At 36.0% G+C, this 13,865-nt stretch overlaps 3 protein-coding genes and 1 long non-coding RNA gene across 4 annotated transcripts; 2 read left to right on the plus strand and 2 right to left on the minus strand.

Moving 5' to 3' along the window:
- The first annotated feature begins 3,545 nt into the window (after positions 1-3,545).
- LOC103335161 (uncharacterized) lies at positions 3,546-6,020 on the plus strand. Its single transcript, XM_008238166.3, has 2 exons — positions 3,546-3,907; positions 5,472-6,020. The coding sequence occupies exons 1-2, from the start codon at positions 3,599-3,601 to the stop codon at positions 5,835-5,837; spliced, it is 675 nt and encodes a 224-aa protein (XP_008236388.1). The 5' UTR covers positions 3,546-3,598; the 3' UTR covers positions 5,838-6,020.
- Positions 6,021-6,222: 202 nt separating this feature from the next.
- On the plus strand, positions 6,223-8,483 carry LOC107880720 (uncharacterized). Its single transcript, XR_016128047.1, has 3 exons — positions 6,223-6,479; positions 7,205-7,392; positions 8,174-8,483. It is a non-coding gene; the product is annotated as an uncharacterized LOC107880720 (long non-coding RNA).
- A 401-nt stretch (positions 8,484-8,884) lies between these two features.
- On the minus strand, positions 8,885-11,515 carry LOC103334590 (protein FAR1-RELATED SEQUENCE 5-like). The gene is made up of 3 exons (XM_089054855.1): positions 9,316-11,515; positions 9,166-9,223; positions 8,885-9,057 (listed from the first exon to the last, which is right to left on the minus strand). The coding sequence occupies exons 1-3, from the start codon at positions 11,475-11,477 to the stop codon at positions 9,031-9,033; spliced, it is 2,247 nt and encodes a 748-aa protein (XP_088910981.1). The 5' UTR covers positions 11,478-11,515; the 3' UTR covers positions 8,885-9,030.
- Positions 11,516-11,722: 207 nt separating this feature from the next.
- LOC148916216 (uncharacterized) lies at positions 11,723-13,184 on the minus strand. The gene is made up of 4 exons (XM_089055079.1): positions 13,178-13,184; positions 12,777-13,048; positions 11,974-12,051; positions 11,723-11,879 (listed from the first exon to the last, which is right to left on the minus strand). The coding sequence occupies exons 1-4, from the start codon at positions 13,182-13,184 to the stop codon at positions 11,787-11,789; spliced, it is 450 nt and encodes a 149-aa protein (XP_088911205.1). The 3' UTR covers positions 11,723-11,786.
- Positions 13,185-13,865: the final 681 nt, after the last annotated feature.

The following is a 13,865-nucleotide window of genomic DNA, read 5'->3' on the forward strand; positions in this document are numbered from 1 at the left end:
ATATCACAAAACGTCTATGAGGTTTTTTGTGTCATTCGTGATCTTCAAGGTTAATATGTATGCTCACAAATGGTCCCTGTGAAAATTTTTGATTTTTTGATTTAAAATTCATAAAACCTCATAATTTTTTATTTATTTTAATTTTTATGATTTTTAAATTATTTAAAAATCTATATTGTATTTTAAATACACATAAGACTATATTATTGGAGATATGAGCTCCACATGTATGCCAAATCAACAAACTAATAGAGTTTTTTTAAAAAAACAATTTAAAATTCATAAAATTTAAAAATGAAAAAACCAACATTTTATGAATTTTAAATTATTAAAAAGACCATATTTTTATACCACATCTCAATACCATATTATGTGGCAACTGAGGTGGACAGCCACATCAATTAAAATAATTTAATATTTGTAGGAGTCTTTTTATTCTAGCAGCCTGACGAATGGGCTTGGACTATTAAAAAGAGAAACAAGTGAAATTACCCCATGTGCCTGAGTTCAAGAATCAGGCCCTAAGAATGTTTCGAAAGGGGTAGTGAAGCCTTAGGAAGCATCCTGGTTATCTTCACCAACAAAAACAACTGCTTACAGATAGATTCTTAACTTTGCATGAAAAGTTTGTGGCATGAGAGCAAAACCATCATGAGTTTAGCATAAAAAGAGAGAAGATTGTGAATTCCTATGAGAAACAGGGGTTTTAAGACAAAGGGGAATGGATTCTAAGAGGGTTTGTTGAAGAGGGAGAGAGATGAGGGCATGATGGATGTGTTGAGTAGTGTCCAGCAGCTTGACGAAAGTTCTGTCAAGCTCTGGAATAGCTTGCCAGAGGAGAAAATGGGAGGATATGAAGGAATGGGGCTCGAAATTGTAGAGGTTTCAGGGGTGAAAGATAAAGTTTGCTCTCTGAATGTGGTGTTGTTTGAGTGAATTTTCAATTGCTTGACAAAGCTTGGTCGCACTCTGGATGATGATTTTTGCTGGGTAGAGGAAGCTCCATTTTATAGGCACTTAAAACCCTAATTATGTCAATCCTCCATTTCCACTTTTCCTTTGCTTCTTTCCATTCACTTCTTTTTGGTGAAATTTCTTTAGCCAGAGCAGATGGGTCACAGACTCTTTGGGGTTCCAAGGTTTTTGTGAGGCTGGACCTTCCCATAGGGATGAGGCGGCACCTGCTTTTCTTCTTAGTTTCCCCATTAGCGCTCGCAGAGAAAGGAGAATGGATAGAGCTTTTGCCTAATGTGTAATCCTCCTACACGTACGAATTCCCTTTGGTTTTGCGATAGCTTTATGTTGACTGCTGTGAAGCTTTGGCAATGGTTCAACACAACTCTAGATATTTTATTAGGTACTGGGATGGGCTTTTCCTAAGGTATTGGGTCATCTCTTCTAGAGTATTGGGTTTTTTTTCTTTCTTTATGCTTACAAACATATTTGGGCTCAAGAAATGAGCTTGAGTTTTGGGGCTCTCAAGCAGCCCAAAACTTCTATTTCTCGGCTCATTAATAGGTCTCATGAAAGCTCGTTACCATCCATATCACAACCCACTCAAGCAAGCCCCGGACATTTTGCTTGGCTTGGGCTCACTTCAGCTTGTAGCATGGCTAGGTGTAATAATAATGATTTTTCGCTTGGCATTGTATCTCGATTAGCGTGCTTGAATTTTGTTGCTTTGAAGAGGGATATGACGCTTGACGGGATAATTAGCTTGGGCTCATAAAGCCAGTGCTTATTTCAACTCTTAGCGGGATAGATTGCATATTTATTTGGTATGACACATGAATCATGACTCGTGCGAGCGTGAATGACGAACTTTCGCGTGCTCCAAATCAGGTCTTTTCTTAATAAGGCATTGCATTGGGCCGAGAATTTATTTGGGCCCAACCCTGGATTTTTAGGCCTAAACAATATTTTCTTTTCTTTTATGATTTATTATAGTATTTGTTTTTCTAATTTTCTTAATTAAAATACACTTCATTGATTTTATTGATGTGACATATAATATGGACATGCCACATCATGTGGTATAGAAATGTGGGATAAAAATGTGGTATGTGTAGCATTGCTCTATTAATATATATATATATATATATATATATATATCGTATTTTAAATACACATGACACTATATTATTGGAGATGTGAGCTCCACACATATGCCACATGAGCAAACTAACGGAGTCTTTTAAATTTAGAAATGAAAAGCCAAAATCTTAAATGATAAAACCAAAATTTTATTTATGAATTTTAAATTTTAAATAATTAAAAAAAATTATATATATGCAACATCAGCAAATTAACAGAGTTTTTGATGAGCACGATGGAGGGACTATTTGTGAGCACACATACTAACCTTGAGGACCACGAATGACAAAAAAGAAAAAAGAAAAAAAAAAGATGCAATATAATAGTTTCGTAAATCTTAGGGACGTTTTGTGATATTAAGTCTTAAAAGTAAATATAAATCTTGACATAATTCATATTTGCTTCAAACTTCCTCAATTGATCCAAAAATTCCAACGATATGCCTTTTTTCTTTTCCTAATGCTAGCACTGGGCATCAAAACCAGAAAATCGATACCGAACCAAACCGTGCCAATCTTGTTTGGTGTTGCATAGTAAACGGTATGATACCTTTTCTGTTTGACACGACACTGATTCCATATTTCTCATCTCGTTTGGTGTCATACCGTAACAAATAGTATCCCCTCTCTTTTTCCTTTTCTATTTCTTTCCTTCCTTTTATTTAATATTTCCCCCGCTCTTTTTTTACACACTCTCTCTTTATTATTTTCCTTCTTCTTCCTCACTGTTTCTTTCTTCCCCGCCACTCCATCCCCATCCATCTTCACCCTTTCTTCTTTTCTTTCTTCTTCTTCTTCTCTCTCTCATTGTTCTTCTCTTTTCTCCCTCCCCATCACTTTCTTTCTCCATTACTTATCTCTTTTTTTCTCTCACCTTTCTCTTTCTCTGTTTCTCTGTTTCTTTTTTTCCTCTCTTTCATCTTTGTTTTTTTTAAAAGATTAAAGTAATATATTGTGTGTTTAAAAAAAAAAAAAAACAGAAAGAGGAAGACTTGATTTAGTATGATGAAGATACAGTGGAGAGACTTTTCTAAATTGAGAGGAAAGTCCCATAGAATCAAGCAGCGATTTGGAGATAATGTTCTATATAAACCTGTTCATAGAGTCAATGACAACATTTAAATTGATAAAATTAAAATCTCGTGACCCAATTTGATGATGACCCCAAATTTTAATGGCGTAAAATATGGTTAGCCCAAACGAAAGCTGGACCTTAAGAAAAACATTCATATATATATGAATATGCATATGGACCAGAAATTTTGTACAATTAATAAGAATTTATTAGTGAGGAACCGTTTCTAGAACAAGAAGAAAACTTGTTTCAATGCTTTAGTATGACGAGGATGTCGTGGAGAGACTTCCTAAAATCTGAGAGGACGGCAAAAAATTGAAAAGTCAAAGCAGTGATTGTAAATAGAGTTCTATATAAACCTGCCAATGACAATTTTCTGTATACAAAACCTAAACTAGCTCCAAACTCACTCATTGTTATTACAAACACAATGGCTGCTCCCTTTCTCTCTTTTTTCATCCTTGCCCTAGCTTCCTTGCATGTTGCCCATGCTGTCGAATATGTCGTCGAAAACCGGGCCCTGAACACCCCCGGCGGTATCCGCTTTACAAATGAGCTGGGGTTGGACTACACGCAGCAAACAATGGGAACCGCCACAGATTTCATTTGGAACCTCTTCGCGGAAACTACACCGGCAGATAGAAAGGACGTGCAACGCGTGAGCTTGTTTGTGGAAGACATCGATGGCATTGCATTTTCCAGCAACGATGAGATTCATGTCGGGGCTAAATACATTGAGGTAAATTTTTGTTAATGTTTTTCATATATTTATGGTATTACTTTCGATTCAAATTTTTTTTTTTAATAATTATTTACACTCCATAAAATAAACTCATCATGCACTCATTTTTGTCAATTTAATGAATCAGCAGCGAGAGGAGTGAATTATGAGTTCATGGTGACTTTTTTTCCTTGTTGATATTTTATTGGGTAATTTTCATTTCATTACTTTGAAGTTTACTGAGTTCTAGCCTTTAGTACATGAAAATTTTTTCGTCTCAATCACATACGAAAAGTTAATTTTCGTACAATTTTCATACTTAATTACCGTCAGTCTTTCCATCAACAAATCTGTTAAGGCAATACATATACCACATAGACCCACTCACATTGCGCTACATGGCCAACAATATTATTAATTAAATAAATAAATCAGAAAACATGATTAAATAATTAAACTTTTAAAAAGTAAATAAACAACAATCATCTTCTTCCCCATAGCCTAGCACTCCCCATCACTCTCTCCTTCGCGTCGGAAGCGATCTCGGAGAGAAACTAGTCGATTAATTTTCCGACGAGCATCAACTTCGGCGATCTAACGGCGCCGTCAGTATCGTCGTCTTCTTCAATTACGGTTGTGTTTTTCAATCCGATCAAGAAGTAGCCTAAGATCCTCCCAATCGACAGAGTCCCGTTGAGGTATGGTAGCTCGAGATGAGAAGGTCGTCTAAGGTGGCTTGGTGGAGCTGCGAAGCCATCTTTTCTCCAACGCTGCTTTGCAGGCATCTGAGGCATTGAGTATGTTAGCTTAGATCTCCAGATCTTCAGCAGATCAGATCTCGTCGAGTGCAGCAAGAATGCTATCATTCCCTGCAATTCCCACCTGTGACTTGAGGATCCTTGGCCCTGCCTTCTCCCATTCCGCCAGTTTATTTTTATTATCTGAGTTAATTTGTTTAGTTTGTTAATTATGTTAATTTGTTTCTGGGTTTTCCAAAATTTATCAAAGTTATGCTACAGTAGGTATCTTTTAGCATGTCTGAATATTGAGTTTGGAGTATTTTTAGGCTTTATAATTTATTTATTTAATACTATTTTATTATTTACTTAAATTTCTTATTATTTTTTAAAAGGTTTATAAGTTTTTTTAATACTTTATTTTATTTTATTATTTGTAGGCTCATCTACTTCCACATTAGCAATTAACATACTTGTTAACGGAAAGACTAATGGTAGGAATGAAAGTGATACGAAGATCAACTTTCTTTATGCGATTGAGACGAAAAAAATTTCATGTACTAAAGGTTGAAACTCGATAAACTTCAGGGTAATAAAGTGAAAATTACCCTATTTTACTTATTTATTTATTTGCCAAAGTTAGGAAAAAGGAAGGGGTTTTCTTACACACATTGACAAAGTGCCATGACTCCATGAGTGGTTGAACTTATGACCACTCATCTACAAGTCAAGGTCTTTTTTCATTGGGACCGTTGGCGATTGTTGATATTTAAACCGATATTAATATTTCTATATTTTTTAACCTCATTGTTATTGTCGTATAATATTTGATACCTTGTGTCCAGGGCATACAGGGTGATATCAAAACAGATTTCAATGGGGTACTTTACCATGAGATGACACATACATGGCAGTGGAATGGACAGGGTCAAGCTCCTGTTGGATTGATAGAAGGGATTGCAGACTTTGTGAGGTTGAAGGCGGATTATGTGCCCAATGGATGGGTAAAGTCGGGTGAAGGTCAAAGGTGGGATGAAGGTTATTCAGTGACTGCAAGGTTCCTGGACTATTGCAATGATCTTCAACAAGGGTTTGTGGCTGAACTGAACAAGAAGATGAGAGATGGCTACAGTGACAACTTCTTTCAGGACCTGCTTGGGAAGACAGTTGATCAACTGTGGACCGACTACAAAGCTAAATTTGCAAACTAATTAACCATGTTAAAATAAATTAGATTATAAAAAAAAACAGTCCATATAATTAGTAGAATAATAGTCTTTTGGGCATGTAAGCCAAATACAACTACGAGTAAGCCAAAGACTAGTTGTTTGCATATTTGTGAGAGTAAAATTATATTGTTGATGCATTAATGTTGGAAAAGTTTTCATTATTTAGACAGCTGTTTTTTTTTTATTAATGCTAAAATAACGTGTACTTTTATTTTATCACATTATTTTCATATTGCTGACTTGCACATATATATATATATATATATGTCCCCTCGATCAGTTGAGGATCCTCAAATAGTGTTATTTGAGGATGGGGCACTCAACCGTTGGATCTAGAATATCTTTTAATGAGCTTGTGTGGCTGTGATTCTTTTAAATGTTTTAACCCGTTTGAAAACTCCTGACCCATCACAAACTCCACTTACGCTTGGGAATGACGTACGCTGGGAAACCAAACGTCTTTCTTCTTCCTCCAACGCTTGGAGACCTTTCACGCAGACCAAACGACGTGAAGAAGAAGACTCCCCATCGTCAGTTGAAGAAGAAGACCCACCATCGTCAATTGAAGAAGAAGACCCACCATCGTCAATTGAAGAAGAAGACCCACCATCGTCTGCGACAGAGGTATGTTATCATTGGTTCTGATTCTTTCAATATCTGAGCCATGGTTCTTCGATTTGGATTTCTGGGATGAGTTCTGATATGGTTTTAATGGGTTTGAAGATCACTCCTCCAGATTTGTAATGGTTTTTTAAAATTTTGGAATATCATGTGTATGACATCTGAATTGAGTTCTAATGGGCATGAAGAGAAAAAAAAATACAGGGACAATTTCATATTCTGATATTAAATAATGCATGGGCTGTATGCCTCATAGAATTATTTAGTTTTGTGTTCCTTAAGATGTGAAATTTGGTTTACAGAGAATTGGAAGCCAAAACTGTCAGCCTTCACTTACATAATATATTTGCTGTAGAGTAGGTTTTCCAACCTCTACATTTAGCACTAAGCCTTTGCTGCTTCACATTAACTATCAATTTACAGTAGTTTTCACTTCTTGCACTCTTCATGTGTGTGCGCGCGTGTTTATGTTCCATCCCTCCCTAGAACAGTTCAGCTGAGTAAGCGGGTGTATGGCATGCAGGGTAAAAGTCTAAAAAGTTTTATTTGATTATCTGGACTTACATACTCCTACTACGATTGGCTTATAATGTCTAAAAAGTTATGTGTGATCCTTTTACTTTAATGTTCAGTTGACCGTTGTTATAGTGCTTGAGACCATATTCATTGTTTTCCATGATGTTGTTGTCTTGGCTGTAATTTTTGGCTTTGTGAAATTTCAATGCTAGGTGCTAGTAATCCAAGGAAAGGGTGGACAGTATCGAGGGACGGGAGTGTGGAAGCTCCCTACTGGAAAAATAAAACAAGCGATGGCTGAGTTTGTGGAGTGCTCGAAGAAGACGAAGAGCCCTCCCTTCCAAGACGAAGGAAGAGCTGCCATCGCGAGTTGAGCTTGCAAGAATTCTATGCCAATCAGGTAGGTGTATCCATAGCGGTGTTTATGTTTCGTTCTAAATCTGGGTTGTGATTTTCGAATTGGGGTTCTGCAATGGGTTTTTAATTTTAACAATTTCTGGTCAAGGTTGAGATGGGTTATTGATTTGGGGATTCTGTGATAAGTTTTTATTTGAGTTCTAATGGGCAATTCTTTATTTCGGTTATAATGATTAATTCTGGATATATGTTCTAATGAGTAGTTCTTGATTTGGGTTCCATTGATGAATTCTTGATATAAATTGGCAATTTTTAATTTGTGTTCTAATGGTAAATTCTTGATTCTGTGATAAGTTTTTATTTGAGTTCTAATGGGCAACTCTTTATTTCGATTATAATGATTAATTCTGGATATAGGTTCTAATGGGTAGTTCTTGATTTGGGTTCCATTGATGAATTCTTGATATAAGTTGGCAATTTTTAATTTGTGTTCTAATGGTAAATTCTTGATTTGGGTTCTAATGATGAATTCTTGATATAAGTTTTAATGGGTAATTCTTGATTTGATCAAAATCTGATCCTACACTTTTCTGCACTCCACAGAGTTTGTTTATTCTAGTTCTCTAACAAGCTGTGTACAATAGAGATACTATACACTCATTTAATCAATAGAAACAGATGAAATATTCCTATAATTATAATGTTCTTAGGAGCATAGACGAATCAAATGCTGGTTTTTTTCCTTGAAATCAATTAGGAGCAGAAATTCTGGTAAATTCTTGTAGTCTCATTTTTTCTTTTTCGTTTTTTTTCTTGCATTGCAGGTTTTTAATGGAGTAATCTTGTTCGTTTATGTCAGTCTCGAAGTTGGACCATCTGCTGTACTTTGGATTTAACATCTTTGATGGTGTTTGTTTTGCTGTCATGGAACTTCTCATCCAAGTGATCATGTTTGTAGTACTTTTTGGGTTGGATATAAACTTTTATGCTTAGATGATAGTTCTTGGGGCCAACTTGTACAATTTATTGAAGTTAATTATCAATTTAAGGACCACCTGCTCTCAAGCAATTCTATGTGAAAAGGCTATTTGAACACAAGGCCAACCTCTTTATCTCAAAGCTTGTTCCATTTGATATATGACGGTTTTTATCATTCAGTTTTATTTTTAATTAATATTTTCCAAAATGATCGTACCATTCACATTGCATAATTTCTCATTGATAAACAGTTATAGGTACTGCTTTCCATTCTTTTTGTTTTTTCTCTATTGAATTGAATATTCCTTTTGGCCGTTGTGCTTTTCTTGTTTTTGCACGAAGGAGGTGTGGCCGTGAAAGGAAGTTAGCCATCTTATAATATACACATTGTAAAACTTAACTTGCTTCCGATTTTAGTGAGCAGGTTGCAGCAACCTATAATGCCTCCAAATTTTCATTTTTTCCAGTTTGTGCTAAGTCTAATGTCCTTCTTCAGGAACCTCTTCACAGCAGTCTAGAAACATTTGAACAGATAATTACGAACAATTTATTGACACTTAAAAATTGAGTCTCGTTTTACATGTACATGATGAAAAAAAAAAAAACCTAAATACTTCCTTGTAGTGGAAGGAACAATATCCGAGTTTGACCCAAAAAGAACACACACATCTTGTGTTGTTGCAGACGCCTTACTAGCCATGTCCTAGCTCCTTCCAAGAAACTCATCATCCTGACAAGACAAAGTAAATGGAGAAGAAATAAAAATTTATATGTGACGAAGATCTATTATTCATTTCATCAACAAAATAATATAAGTTCTGTGAATCACTATAATTACCTGTGACGAAGAACTATTATCAATGCCATTAAAAGCATCTTTGTCAACAATTGAAGATCTATCATGGTCAAAGATAACATCATAAAGTTACACATGAGGTTAATACATAATAATAAGAAAGGAAAAATACAAATAAGTTTGCATTCTTACGATTTTTGAAGCATAGGACAGTTCCTTTTGTCGTGTGTTTGTCCATATTTTCCACACCCATTACAACGCCGACCTTTGTATTTTTCTCTCGCCAACTCCTTTCTGCCCTTAAGTCTTTTCCCGCTTCCTTTTGCTTTAACAGGATCTGGTTCATTTAAACTAGTTTCAAAATCAATACTTCTTCTTGCAGAAGGTAGTACTTCTTCGGCACCATTAAGCAATGGTTTAATCCTCTCAATCAATGAATCCAATGCCTCACAGAAGATCTGACTAGCCTCATCACTTAAGATGACTTTATCAATCACATGTGAATATCGTTGGAATAAAGCACTGCGCTTTCCTATTAAGGAGTTGTCAACAAATATCTCAACACCATCATTGTCTACCACAAGATCAGATCTAGCAGATCTAGTCCATCTCTTCAAAATATATTGATCTGGCAATTCATGAAGCTGACGTATTTTGTGCAAATATGCCAAAGTATGGCTGCATGGGATTCCCAAACTCTCAAACATATGACAGCTACATGATGCAAAATCTGCATATTTGTCATAAACAATCAGCCGGTTTCTTTTTTTCTTTTTGCCATCCATATGTACAACTTTATATGTGCAGTGAGTGGCATTCTCTTCTGTAAGCTCAACATTGTTGCAATAACTCTCCCACAACTGATCTTGAAATTTATAGAAGTAAGTACGTGTGTATATAGTAGCCATTTGTCTATCCATCATTATGGGGCACTTAGTTTTTGCCTTCTCATTGATATCAGTGTGATCTGCCATCAATTGCAAGTGTCGTTGGTGTAAAAGTCCTCTATTAAATTGAACCATAAAGTCCACCAAGGAATTGTGTTTTGATACATACCTCTTGAAAAATGCATGCCCACTTTCTGCTCGCTGACTACTAGACATTCCACATGAGAAAATGTGGTTCACATAAGCTGGAACCCATTTAGACCGAATATTAAATATTGATTGCAACCATGTATCTTCATTTAACCCGCTGTTCTCAACAATACTCTTCCATCTCAAGTCAAACTCATCTCTACTCTCAGAATCCCAAACGCATTCTCTAAATTGTTGATAGTGAAGAATACACTCGGGCTTGTCAGAGAATTTATTCAAAATATGCCAGCTACAATACCTGTGAAATGTGTTTGGAAGAGCTTCTGAAATGGCTTTTGTCATTGCAGGATCCTGATCAGTAATAATAATTTTCGGAGCATCACCTGGCATAGCCCTCAAAAATTCTCTAAACAACCAAATGAAGGAGTCTGCAGTCTCGTCACTTAAGAATGCCCCAGAAAAAATAATTGTCTGACCATGGTTGTTTACTCCCATAATTGGTGCAAAGATCATACAATATCGATTGGTGTTGTAGGTGGTGTCGAAGATAACTGCATCACCATAAAACTTGTACGATTGCCTAGAGATTGCATCAGCCCAAAAACATCGAGTAATCTTGTGTTCAATATTGGTCTCAACCTTGAATATGAACCCTGGATTTTTTTCTTGCTCATTCATGAAATGATCAAACAACATTTCTCCATCATGACCCTTGATCTTCATACGTCTATCTCTATTGGAGTTGTACATATCTTGTTGAGTAAAACCAACATTTTCAATGCCTCCTGCTTGTGTTGCTAGAATGTCATATTGTTGGTGTGTGGATACATTTACGGATATTAGTTGTTGTGCTACAAGTTGATTAACACCAGAAATTCGACGATGAGACTTTAATAAGTGGCGTCTTCGCGGGGTTGTCATTGGATGACTATGAGCCTCTTCAAATATGGTGACTACATATCCGCCATATTTTGATTTAACAACTACTAGTCGCGCCTTACAAGACTCTCTGCCTACTCCACGACGCCTTTTTACAACACCACTTGTTTCAGTTGACCAACTTCCCTCTTTATTGCAAACGTACTCCTTCCGTATGACCTCTCCATCTTTACTCTTCTTACTAGAGTAGGATCGAACGCTAAACCCAGCTTCCCTTGCATACTGATTGTAAAAGTCATACACTTCTTCTAATGTTTCAAATTGTTGACCTTGGAAGGGAGTGAACTCACCAATTACTTGAGGATAGAAAATTGATACAGAAGGATTTGTTTCTGGATCAGTTTCCATGGGAAGTAATATGCCATTATTAGCTTCCATGGTTGAACAGCAGGTGAGAAAATCTGTTTAACCATAGAACATGCACAGATACTCTTTAATCACAAAACATGGACACACACATATATATATATATATATGACATTCTGTTTTTTCTTCTCAAATATCAATTAAGAGTAGATAAAAAATATATTATATGTATGAAATTCTGTTTTCTTGTCTTCTTTTTTTCCCTTAATCCAAAAGACTAGATTAAGAAAAGAAAAAAAAAGACAGAAAAACCTACTCTACTGCACATATATTATGTAAGTGAAAATTGCATTGATTAGCTAATATTTACACCAACTCAAATTAACAAACGCGTAATTGCATGGTAAGTTGGTAACTACTTACTCCTGTTTCTTCTTGGACTTCTCTAACAGCAGCTACAAAGATATCTTCTCCCTGGAGGCGATAAAGTTCAATATATGGTTTAGACTAGACTACACTCTAAAGCTCTGAGAGAATAAAAACCAATGCTTGTAGGAAATGCACACACCTCATCAACAACTCCAGTAGGGAGCTTCCACACTCCCGTCCCTCGATACTGTCCACCCTTTCCTTGGACTACTAGCACCTAGCATTGAAATTTCACAAAACCAAAAATTACAGCCAAGACAACAACATCATGGAAAACAATGAATATGGTCTCAAGCACTATAACAACGGTCAACTGAACATTAAAGTAAAAGGATCACACATAACTTTTTAGACATTATAAGCCAATCGTAATAGGAGTATGTAAGTCCAGATAATCAAATAAAACTTTTTAGACTTTTACCCTGCATGCCATACACCCGCTTACTCAGCTGAACTGTTCTAGGGAGGGATGGAACATAAACACGCGCGCACACACATGAAGAGTGCAAGAAGTGAAAACTACTGTAAATTGATAGTTAATGTGAAGCAGCAAAGGCTTAGTGCTAAATGTAGAGGTTGGAAAACCTACTCTACCGCAAATATATTATGTAAGTGAAGGCTGACAGTTTTGGCTTCCAATTCTCTGTAAACCAAATTTCACATCTTAAGGAACACAAAACTAAATAATTCTATGAGGCATACAGCCCATGCATTATTTAATATCAGAATATGAAATTGTCCCTGTATTTTTTTTTCTCTTCATGCCCATTAGAACTCAATTCAGATGTCATACACATGATATTCCAAAATTTTAAAAAACCATTACAAATCTGGAGGAGTGATCTTCAAACCCATTAAAACCATATCAGAACTCATCCCAGAAATCCAAATCGAAGAACCATGGCTCAGATATTGAAAGAATCAGAACCAATGATAACATACCTCTGTCGCAGACGATGGTGGGTCTTCTTCTTCAATTGACGATGGTGGGTCTTCTTCTTCAATTGACGATGGTGGGTCTTCTTCTTCAACTGACGATGGGGAGTCTTCTTCTTCACGTCGTTTGGTCTGCGTGAAAGGTCTCCAAGCGTTGGAGGAAGAAGAAAGACGTTTGGTTTCCCAGCGTACGTCATTCCCAAGCGTAAGTGGAGTTTGTGATGGGTCAGGAGTTTTCAAACGGGTTAAAACATTTAAAAGAATCACAGCCACACAAGCTCATTAAAAGAGATCCAACGGTTGAGCGCCCCATCCCTCAAATAACACTATTTGAGGGATCCCTCAACTGAAGGGGTACATATATATATATATATATATATATATTTGATGTTTAATTCCTAGATCACTCTCCATCAGCAGATGTAGATGTAATATATCATGAACCTGGAATTTGGACTAGAATATACTTTAAAAAAAGCTTTATGTGTGGTGCGTTTTAAATCTTTTGTTCATGGAGGGTTTTCTATTTGTTTGTTTGTTTTTTGGGTACAAACGATAGTCTAAATTACATGGGAGGAGTGGAGGTTTCTCACACACATAATCAAGTTGTCATGAAAGTTGGAACATAAGACCTTAATAGTCTGCAAATTTAAGCTATTTTTTACTATGCTAGACCCCATTGGCTTATGTTTGTTTTGTATATACATGTTCTGCGGAAAAAAAAAATCGAATTATGACCAGGCATAATAAAATAATTAAAATAGACTAAGGAATTTTGCGACCTAGATGGTGGGAACGAGGGAAAGAGATGCTACATATGACCATCAAGTTATCAAAATTATCAATAACCAGCTGGGTCAAGTCGGCAGAAAAAAAAACCGAGTCCAAGTCAAGGTCAATGATAGCTGCCCCACATATTAAAGCCTGACCAAGAAAAATCGAAGAAAATCCACCAGATTCAAGTGGGTATTTTTATTGAAATTGAAGGAGGCTCAAGTGGGCAATTTCTCTGCCATGGAGGGGGTTTGTTAACCCTAAAAAATTTAAAAATTATTATTATGTATTTAATTTGGATTTTAAAGGCTTTTAATAGTT

The sequence above is a fragment of the Prunus mume genome, linkage group LG6 (assembly GCF_029339155.1).
Source record: "Prunus mume cultivar Tortuosa linkage group LG6, ASM2933915v1, whole genome shotgun sequence".
NCBI lineage: Eukaryota > Viridiplantae > Streptophyta > Magnoliopsida > Rosales > Rosaceae > Prunus > Prunus mume.